We start from the raw sequence: 11,682 nt of genomic DNA on the forward strand, positions 1-11,682 counted from the left end.
GGAATCAAGCTTTATGAGGGTTTTAAGGTATATTTTTTTTGGGGGGGGGGGAGGTCAACTCTTATACTTTTTTTGATATCTCTAATCGTTTAGTCAGTAGTGTTAATTAAAAGTACTTAGAGGGGGGTTTTAGGTATCGAGCAACCTAGGACGCGTTTCATTCATATCAGCTAGGTATAGCTCTCTCATATCAAATCATGTTGTTCTTTATTTTTACAGGTATGTGCCTTTGAATGAATTATAGGATTCGCGGATTTCGCGAACACCGCGAACAGTCAAAAATGAAGTGAATTGAAAAAATAATATCACCACAAGATTTAGAAGTAAAAAATAGCATGATTTGATATGTCACACACGTACCTTTGGAAAACATGTAGGATTCGCGGATTTCGCGAACACCGCGCAAATCGCAAACAGCGAAATATTGGACCAAATCGAAAAAATAATGAGACCATAAGATTTGGGAGCAAAAAACACTCAGATTTGATAGGTCACACTTGTACTTTATAAGCACTTTTGTGATTCGCGTTTTTCGCGAATTCCGCGAAAACCGCGAATCGCAAAAATTCGAGTGAGAAGTCGGTTATACTTCAAATTTAACGTAGAAAACGAATATGCAATAAAAAATAGGGGTTCTAATTTAAAAATCCAAAGTTGTTACCCGATTCGCGGACTTCGCGAAATTTTTCGCGAATCGCGATATTGCCAAAATGTCCGCTTCAAAAATCAAAAAGTTACGGTTTTTTTGTTTTTCGAAATTTCGAACAGGCTCCGAGAAAATCAATTAAAGCATAAATTCTGGGACACCCTGTATTCAGCACCTAATGTATAATTATGAAGAAGTGCTCTGCCTCGCCAAGTCAAAAAGTTCGTAAGCATAATATATTGCCGATTTGAGTTACGGATGACAAAAATTGAATTTGAAGAAGTGCTCTGCCTCGCCAAGTCAAAAAGTTCGTAAGCATAATATATTGCCGATTTGAGTTACGGATGACAAAAATTGAATTGCGAGATGAGAACGCCCCTTGAAGTGAAGGTATTCCCCTATGCATTTAGTAAGGTATGCTCGCAGGTAGGTAAGTTGTTCTACTTACCGAAAGCCTTACACACGGCAATGTTCTCAACGACAGCAATCAATGGCGTCACAAAGATACCACTCCCCATGATAGAGACCATGTCGAAGAAATCATAGGTAGTGTTGCCTCTCTGTACAGTAAGCAATGGAAATCCTACAGACGGTAAGCCTGGAGGTAATTTTCCTGCAGAACACAATTCAAAAAATAAAGCCGTAGGTACAAAAAAAAAAAAAAAAAAAAAAAAAAAATCTGCCAACAAATTAAATAATATTTTGAACTACTAGAATCCTCACGGGGAATTCACAATGGTACTAAAAGGGGTTCATACTGTTAATAGATCAGTTGCGCTTACTTGGGTGATGTTTAAAAGTCATAGAGCAGAAAAAATGAGGACCAACGGAATTTTTCTTTTTCTTCTACGACTTCTAGATCCCAAGATAAATCGATTAAAAAAATACGTGTAAATCGTGAACTTTGACGTCACGGCATACGCTCCCGTACGCGATGACGTCATACCTAGTTCATGACTCCCGCTTCGTTTGTTTGTGCGCATGCGTTTCTGTGCATTTAGACGTGAAATCTGACGTCACAACTCTTTGAACTTTTTCATTAGAACGGCAATTAAAAATTGACTTTTCGAACTTTTACAGTTATTTTTTCGGAGTTTTGACCTCAGATTTGGATTTTTCTCAACTTTTTATATAGGAATCGACCATTTATTTATAATTTATACCCATTTGCAACTCCTCCATTGTACCAGGGTACTAAGAAGTAGGTCGCCAGCCTAGTTAGCTTGGCTGGCGTCTGCCTTGTAAGCACTAGGTCGCGGGATCCGTTTCAGCCGAATTTTATCCTGAACGGATAATGTTCGTTCTCGTAACGGCTGGCTTTCTTCTATCCTGTCTTCCTTCTCTCTTCTATTTCGTTTGGGACGAAAAGACCTTGGCAGTTAGAGTTCCCTCTTTGAAAAAAAATGCAGGTTGGTGATTGAGCAGAGCCGAAAAATTGTATTCAATATTTCAATATAAGGTACATACATACGCTACGCATATTGATCTCTTTCTTATATTCTAGAATGCTAGACCAGTGTAATATATCACTCACCTACTATTTTGTATGGTGGAGGACCATCTTGTGACATATAATAACCCACAAGGCCGGATGCTATCACAATAACACAGTTCCGTGAGGTTCCTATAAGCCAGAAGATCTTGTTGATGGTATTCTGAGTCCAAGTCAAGTCAGGTTCACTCAGAGAATCATCTTCATTCTTATGACCCACCCGGATTTTCGCGATTTCCTTCAAAATGGAAGAAGAAAAAAAAAAGAAGTAAAAACGTTTTTCGATTACAAATATTTCAATGGGTTACTTTTTCTGGTGTTCTCGTGTTGACCTAGCACCTAAATAGCACCATGAGTCTAAGTCGGTGAAACAGATTATTATTATTAATAATTCTTTTATCTCGATCAGTTGGATAAGCACTTACCCTAAGCATAAGAGACACAGCAATACATATTACACCGACTAGTAAATCAGGATAACTTGTGTTCTCAATGTTGGATATAATGTTAACCCACATTTTAACAAAAGTAGCGCCTCCACCACTGATCCCGAGTATGTCTTTGATCTGAGAGGATGTAATGATGATTGCTACGGCACTGGTGAAGCCAGAGGCTACAGGACCCGAGATAAAGTCCAGCATGATCCCTGAGAACAAGCATAATATGAGATATGAGGGCTTTCATTGGGCAAGAAGTACCTACATGACCTAATCCTACATTAATCCTACATTAGGTCATGTAAATAAAGCTAGTACTAGAAGGCGGGCATATAAATAATAAATAACCTTAATTGACAAATAACACCAAGGTCATGTAAATAAAGCTAGTACTAGAAGGCGGGCATATAAATAATAAATAACCTTAATTGACAAATAACACCAAGCACAACGTACAGAAATTATAGTAGTTAGGCCTAAAACCCAAGACCCTACTTCTAATAAAAACACTGGATTTAGTGTGGAGTGTAGAGAAATAATAGCTAGGATTTAGATTAGTAATAAGGCACTCGTAGATAATTGAACTTATAGGTTGTGTTTACCTGCTCACAAACAAATCAATATCACATTCCATAGGTATTAACAATGGGGTCTGACGTTAGCGAGTAACTATTACATGAGAAGTCATAGGAATATCCTATTAGACTACATACATTGTATTATATGTAAAAGCTGGCATTCTCTAGCTAGATACCTACATAGGTAATTATTATAATTCGAATATCAATCTCACCTAATCCAAACACACCCATCATGAGTTGTATAATGCCTGACAGGAGGGTGAGAAGATTTGCAAACTGAGGTCCGTAGCCCTTGACTGCTTGATACGTGACTAGAGACACCATGGCTGTAGGACCCATCGGAACATCCTTGCAAGTGCCCACGAAAATGTAAATGATTGCCCCGACAAACGATCCATAGAGTCCGTACTGAAAATAGAAAACTTACACTGATTACCTACTCGTACAATGCTTTTCCATTACTTAAAAGCTACTTCCAGAGAAGTAATAGAAAAAAAATCTGGTGTGAGCATCACACGACTTTCCTTATCCTATTGAATGATGCTTATTTGAGTGTTCTTTTACCCTAACTTTTACAATACCTCTAACCGTTTAGTCGATATAGCTGAAAACCTCCAAAAAACGGTAGAAAACCGCTAAAAAGCGGTCAAAATACCGCCAACCGCAGCACCTATCTCATCCAAGTTTCACGTCACATTCTTGTCACATTTGTGAACTATATACCAAATTTCAAGTCTCTAGCTCATACCGTTCCCGAGATATTGTTAAATTACAGCGAAAACCGCCAAAAAGCGGTAAAATACCGCCAAGCGTTGCACCGGGCTTAACCAAAAGTTTCGTGTTGTCACATTTGACAGCTACATACCAAATTTCAAGTCTCTAGCTCTTACCCTTCTCGAGATATTTTGTTTACAGACAGACAGACACACACATGGACCAATGGCTGAAACTTTGGATTCGGATCTCCAATATTAGATAGGCCATTACCATTACTTATGTACTTTCCGTGTCCGTAAGATAGGCATGGTATCTCATAGTGTTGAAGGGTTATCTCGCAATATTAGATAGGCCATTACTTATGTACTTTCCGTGTCCGTAAGATAGGCATGGTATCTCATAGTGTTGAAGGGTTATCTCGTTATCTATACTAACCTGTGCATTACTTATGTACTTTCCGTGTCCGTAAGATAGGCATGGTATCTCATAGTGTTGAAGGGTTATCTCGTTATCTATACTAACCTGTGGTTCTAGTCCTGCGATGTTACTATAAGCAATGGCCTGCAGAATGACAGTGAGTCCTACAGTAATACCAGCCACTAGATCTCCAATACCATCCTCCAGAGAATACTGAGGTAACCATCGTGTGATAGGTAAACGTTTGGTGAGTTGTTTTCTAGAACAGACGCGATCCAGCCGATCTTCAATCCAAGGTCCGACTGAGTTGATTTTCTCTCGGACACTTATCTTACGACCACGCAGCACAGGGCCCTCCACCACTGAAACAATACAGCATCAGTTATTACCAGAACTGCGTCTACAGTTCTAGACTCGATATTGGTCTGAAACACATACACACTATCAGCTTGTGACTTGTGACCCAGTGTAGAGTGTAGACATCAATCTACACTGAAATTACTAAAAATTTTCAATTCCACCAAAATCTTTTGATCGGGACCACTGACCCAGTGTAGAGTGTAGACATCAATCTACACTGAAATTACTAAAAATTTTCAATTCCACTAAAATCTTTTGATCGGGACCAATTTTATACTTATGTCGGTTTCCAGTTGATGTCGACCGTCAACTCACCCGTCTACATTTGTAAGGCCAAACAGTCAAAAATGAAGTAAATTGAAAAAATATTATCACCAGAAGGTTTAGAAGTAAAAAAAAACAGCATGATTTGGTATGTCACACACGTACCTTTAAATGAATTATAGGATTCGCGGATTTCGCGAACACCGCGAACAGTCATCGGGACCAATTTCATACTTATGTCGGTTTCCAGTTGATGTCGACCGTCAACTCACCCGTCTACATTTGTAAGGCCTGCCGCACATGGGTGCGTAGTCGCGCCACTTTAAGTAGCGCGGAGTCACGTGATGCGACTTGAAAATCCAAACCTATGAAACTGATCGTCTCACACCGGAGTCGCGCCACTGAGGTCTCCTAAAGTGTCAGAGGTCTGCATCATTTTTATAGATTTGGGTTTTCAATGGCGTGAGTCCGCGCTACTGAGGTCTCCTAAAGTGTGAGAGGTCTGCATCATTTTTATAGATTTGGGTTTTCAATGGCGTGAGTCCGCGCTACTAAGGTCTCCTAACGTGTGAGAGGTCTGCATCATTTTTATAGATTTGGGTTTTCAATGGCGTGAGTCCGCGCTACTAAGGTCCGAACAGTCAAAAATGAAGTGAATTGAAAAAATAATATCACCACAAAATTTAGAAGTAAAAAATAGCATAAACAGCATGATTTGGTATGTCACACACGTACCTTTAAATGAATTATAGGATTCGCGGATTTCGCGAACACCGTGAACAGTCAAAAATGAAGTGAATTGAAAAAATAATATCACCACAAAATTTAGAAGTAAAAAATAGCATGATTTGATATGTCACACACGTACCTTTGGAAAACATGTAGGATTCGCGGATTTCGCGAACATTGAGCAAATCGCAAACAGCGAAATATTGGACCAAATCGAAAAAATAATGAGACCATAAGATTTGGGAGCAAAAAACACTCAGATTTGATAGTAAAGATGAGTGTTTCACCGCCGTTTTTATTTCGTAGCGATGAGACAACTGCTACATTGGACGCTTGTGGTCTGTGTCACTCCAGATACACTCTGTATAGCTGATCTGGATATGTTAGTGTTACCTGTGTATATCCCCACCATAGGGGTTCTGACTCCAGATAGTATTTTAACACACTTTAACTCGTCGCGTCGGAATTATATACCATTGCTATCATAACATGTTTTCTAAACACTACTACAAGCTGGTGCGACTGTTCATATCCTCAAGATAATATACATAAAATATCCCTTTATTACCAATATAATGTTTAACTCACCCATCCATTTATTGGCCTTGCTCGGCGTAGCTTAACATAGGTGACGCTAAAACCGGTCTTAAATGATCGACTGAAGTGTTATCTAAAACTTTCTCGCTTTGAGTTCATAGGTCGTCGCGACAAATTTCGAGATCAGAGCTCATTTGTGTGAGAAAATGTGAAGAAACTTTCTCGCTTTGAGTTCATAGGTCGTCGCGACAAATTTCAAGATCAGAGCTCATTTGTGTGAGAAAATGTGGAAAAACTTTGAGTTCATAGGTCGTTGCGACAAATTTCGAGATCAGAGCTCATTTGTGTGAGAAAATGTGAAAAAAATCCCCCAAAAACAAGTTTGTTGCGACAAATTTCGAGATCAGAGCTCATTTGTGTGAGAAAATGTGAAAAAAATCCCCCAAAAAATAGTTGTTTTGGTTTTCTGGATAAAATTTGCACCACCATTTTCATGATCCTGGTAAAAAGACCTTTAATTTGATATATAGGTCGACCAGACAGTTGTTTTGGTTTTCTGGATAAAATTTGCACCACCATTTTCATGATCCTGGTAAAAAGACCTTTAATTTGATATATAGGTCGACCAGGTTTGGATAAGTCCTCCTATGGGGACAGACCGACCGACTGACAGACACCAAAGCAAATACAATAGTCCAACCCTTATACCTTTTTATTACTATTGTAATAATAAAGGAAGGACGGACTAAAAAGTAAGGTCTAAGGTATAACTAAATGATTTTGTATTTTGCTAGTCTAGGTATAAATTGTGTCTTCATTGTCAATACCTCTTGATTGGTTTGTTCCAAACAGTCGCCCATCCAGTTACCAACCACACACACTATTGCTTAACTTCAGTAAGCTTAGTTGATGATGGAGATGGTTATTACCTTTCTCAGTTTTCTCTTCTATCTCCTGTGTTTTCTTCTCAATAACTACTTCTGTTTTCTTCTTGTTTTCATTTGCTTCATTTGATTCTTCATTCACAGGTAATGCTGGTTCAGGATGTTTATTTAGTGATAATTTCTTCTCATTTATTTTCTGCTGTCTTTCCTTTTTTATCTCATCCAACTTGTCCTCAATTCTTTCTTTGATCCCTGAAAAAGAAAACACAGCAATGCCACAGTCTTGTGTTGACATATTTCTATTGAATTTAAGTTAGTGTCCCTCTGGTGTTTCTTGAGAAACTCTTGATGATGACTTACATTTTACTTCTCAACAAATGATCAAGTTCTCGCGAGTCATAGTAAACTACAAAGTCCTTGGGTTGAACCCCCTCAAACACTGCCACTACGCTGGGCTTCAAATTGAAAAAGAACAGGGGCTGCCCTCGGCGTGAGAAGTTCTGACATAGAACCTCAATGACCTGGAAGCAAAGTAAAATGATTTTTTTTTTTTTTTAAAGAGGTTTGTAGAGGGAACTGTAACTGCTAAGGTCTTATCGTCCCGAAATCGAAGGATAACAGGATGAGTACGAACATTATCCGTTCAGGATAAAATCCGCCCCGGGCGTGAATCGAACCCGCGGCCTAGTGCTTACATTGCAGACGCGCTACCAACCAAGCTAACTAGGTTGCAGAAAACGAATTTTAATGCTCATCACACAAGTCGTTCCTTGATTATGAATTGACTTGGCCTGAAACACCAAACCAAGCTCTAGATCCGAAATCTATTTCATTGATTTCTTGGTCTGGAACTCTGGAAGACATACATACACAGGAAAGTTCAAAGTTTGTCTTACCTTGGCAGCTGTGAAGTCAGCTCCGTAGATATGCGAGCAGTCGACCACAACAGGAATTCCCTGCTTGATGCTATGCTTGGTCACTAGGTTACTCACATAATCCACAGAGGGGAATATTAGACACCTGTCTGGAGTTAGAAGCAGATACTCAATGCCTACACGACTCTGTAAGAAGATATGTAGATTCATGAAATTAGACTTTGCATTTGTAAGTTTAACTCAATTTCACTCAAATCAGTGGACAAAATTAGTTCCAAAATATTAAACTCGACAATTTTGCATGCAGTTTGTATGTAAGTTTGTTTCATGTTTTAAAAAAGAGGTTTTATAGAGGGAACTGTAAATGCTGAAGTCTTATCCCAATTTCCCTACTGAAAAAATGTTCCGAAACAATAAGTGAACCAATTAGCAAAATTATAAATAAATGCTTCGAACATAAAATCTTTCCGTCGCGAAAGCCAAGAGAGAAGGAAGATAGGATAGGAGAAAGCCAGCCGTTCCGAGAACGAACCTTATGAACCTTATGTTCATAAGATAAAATACGCCCCGGGCGGGAATCAAACTCGCGACAAGGCAGACCAATTATAGGCCTATATCATTACTACCAAACATTTCAAAAATTCTCGAAAAAATACTAATAAAACAAATGTTTAAATTCATAGAAGATAATGAAATAATATGCAATAACCAAAACGGTTTTTACAAAGGTCGAAATACTGCACGAGCTATATATCAAATAGTATCAAATATAGTAGAAGGACTAAATAATAAAGAAAAAGTAATTAGTTTACAAATAGATCTAAGCAAAGCATTTGACCGGGTTAATCATGAAATACTACTTAAAAAACTAGAAATAATGGGTTTCAGAGGTCCAATCAATGAATTAATTAAATCATATTTAGAAAAAAGAAAACAAAGGATAGTAATAGAAAAAAACAACGAAAGAAAACATACAACACCAAACTCAGCACATAATGGAAAAGGTAAAGATCTATACAAACATGAAATAAGAAACACACAGAACAAACATATAGAAAAATATATATATTCAGACTGGTTGGAAAACAATAAAGGGGTTCCACAAGGTTCAATTATAGGACCGCTTCTGTTCATATTATATATTAATGATGCACCACTACTAATAAAAGAATACATAATATCATTATTTGCTGACGATGCATCTATAATAATGAGAAACAAAGAAAACAAAATGGAACAAGAAGTAGAAAAAATGTTAAATACACTTAACGAATATTTCACAAAAAACGACCTAATAGAAAACATAGATAAAACTAACATAATGAACTTCCAACGGACAACTAAAAATAACAACAATGGAAATTTTAAAATAAACAGAGGAATAATTGAACTAAAAGAACAAAACACATCCAAATTCTTAGGAGTAACAATAGACAGAAATCTTAATTTTAAAACCCACATAGATAACATAGTAAAAAAGATAAACTCCTACACCTACGCATTAAAAACAATAGCAAATGAAGTAAACAAAAAAGCAGCAATCACAGCCTATTACGCATATGTACACTCCAACATCAGTTATTGTATCATATTTTGGGGAAACACCACAGATAGTGAAAGGGTATTTAAAAGCCAAAAAGCTGCACTCAGAGCAATTTTCGGGAAAAAACAAAGAGACTCCTGTGTTGAAATTTTTAAACAAAACAAAATACTAACATTTCCATGCATATATATTTTTGAAGCCATAATGTTCGTACATAAATATTACCAGGACTTCTTTGAATCCCATGAAAGACAACACAAATATAGTACAAGAGAAACACATAATAAAATACTTAACATACCAAAAACCAAATACACATATGTGCTAAATAGTCCAGATTATAAAATCAGAGCGATATACAACAAATACATCACACTAAATAAAGATGAACAAATATTAAACCTGAAACTCCACTTGAAAGAATTTTTATTAGATAAAGCATTCTACAGTATAACCGAATATCTTAACTATAAAAATGAAACATGAAATGAAATAAAACAGCTGAATAATATTAACATAGTCATACATTTATTTATATTAGTCATTCTAGTCACATTATCGATTATTGATCTCATTTTATAATATAAGATTCCATATTGTATACATATATTGTTCTTAGAATAGGTAGCAATATTAATAGGTATAATATCCAGTGGTAGGTGCATTTTTTCTCTTTTCCTTTGTCAAGTAATTTACAATTTAGTAGTATTTCTTCATATTTGCTGATCTGGATATGTTAGTGTTACCTGTGTATATCCCCACCATAGGGGTTCTGACTCCAGATACACTCTGTACAGCTGATCTGGATATGTTAGTGTTACCTGTGTATATCCCCACCATAGGGGTTCTGACTCCAGATACACTCTGTACTGCTGATCTGGATATGGATCCACTCACTGGATACGCTTGGAAGAAGCAACTAGCCAAGTTACAAACTCCTACTGCAAGGATTTCCTGGGTCGCGTCAACACTCTTGCCATGAGCTGAGGGGAATTGAATTAATGCAAAGGAAATGACTTTCACAAAGTTACACAGCCATCCTTCCAAATTAAATTACTTTAGTAATAGAAAGTAAAAAATATACAGGGTGTCCCAGAATTTATGCTTTAATTGATTTTCTCGGAGCCTGTTCGAAATTTCGAAAAACAAAAAAACCCGAAACTTTTTGATTTTTAAAGCGGACATTTTGGCAATATCGCGATTCGCGAAAAATTTCGTGAAGTCCGCGAATCGCGTACCAACTTTGGATTTTTAAATTAGAACCCCTATTTCTTATTGCATATTCGTTTTCTACGTTAAATTTGAAGTATAATTGACTACTCACTCGAATTTTTGCGATTCGCGGTTTTCGCGGAATTCGGTGGACTTCGCGAAACCAACTTTGGATTTTTAAATTAGAACCCCTATTTTTTATTGCATATTCGTTTTCTACGTTAAATTTGAAGTATAATTGACTACTCACTCGAATTTTTGCGATTCGCGGTTTTCGCGGAATTCGCGAAAAACGCGAATCACAAAAGTGCTTATAAAGTAGAAGTGTGACCTATCAAATCTGAGTGTTTTTTGCTCCCAAATTTTATGGTCTCATTATTTTTTCGATTTGGTCCAATATTTCGCTGTTTGCGATTTGCGCGGTGTTCGCGAAATCCGCGAATCCTACATGTTTTCCAAAGGTACGTGTGTGACATATCAAATCATGCTATTTTTTACTTCTAAATCTTGTGGTGATATTATTTTTTCAATTCACTTCATTTTTGACTGTTCGCGGTGTTCGCGAAATCCGCGAACAGTCAAAAATGAAGTGAATTGAAAAAATAATATCACCACAAGATTTAGAAGTAAAAAATAGCATGATTTGATATGTCACACACGTACCTTTGGAAAACATGTAGGATTCGCGGATTTCGCGAACACCGCGCAAATCGCAAACAGCGAAATATTGGACCAAATCGAAAAAATAATGAGACCATAAGATTTGGGAGCAAAAAACACTCAGATGTGATAGGTCATACTTGTACTTTATAAGCACTTTTGTGATTCGCGTTTTTCGCGAATTCCGCGAAAACCGCGAATCGCAAAAAATCGAGTGAGTAGTCGATTATACTTCAAATTTAACGTAGAAAACGAATATGCAATAAAAAAATAGGGGTTCTTATTTAAAAATCTAAAGTTGGTACCCGATTCGCGGACTTCGCGAATC

At 37.1% G+C, this 11,682-nt stretch overlaps 1 protein-coding gene across 1 annotated transcript in view; it reads right to left on the minus strand.

The window, feature by feature from the left end:
- LOC103513483 (sodium-independent sulfate anion transporter-like) overlaps positions 1-11,682 on the minus strand; it is a 27,827-nt gene that overhangs the window by 7,190 nt on the left and 8,955 nt on the right. Inside the window, exons 2-6 of the mRNA XM_008478316.3 lie at positions 4,396-4,652; positions 3,369-3,564; positions 2,564-2,784; positions 2,181-2,376; positions 1,095-1,259 (exon numbers count right to left, since the gene is read on the minus strand). Coding sequence (XP_008476538.1) covers positions 1,095-1,259; positions 2,181-2,376; positions 2,564-2,784; positions 3,369-3,564; positions 4,396-4,652 — 1,035 coding nt within the window. The remainder of the gene's footprint in view (positions 1-1,094; positions 1,260-2,180; positions 2,377-2,563; positions 2,785-3,368; positions 3,565-4,395; positions 4,653-11,682) is intronic.

This window comes from Diaphorina citri, unplaced genomic scaffold, assembly GCF_000475195.1.
Source record: "Diaphorina citri unplaced genomic scaffold, Diaci psyllid genome assembly version 1.1 scaffold977, whole genome shotgun sequence".
NCBI lineage: Eukaryota > Metazoa > Arthropoda > Insecta > Hemiptera > Psyllidae > Diaphorina > Diaphorina citri.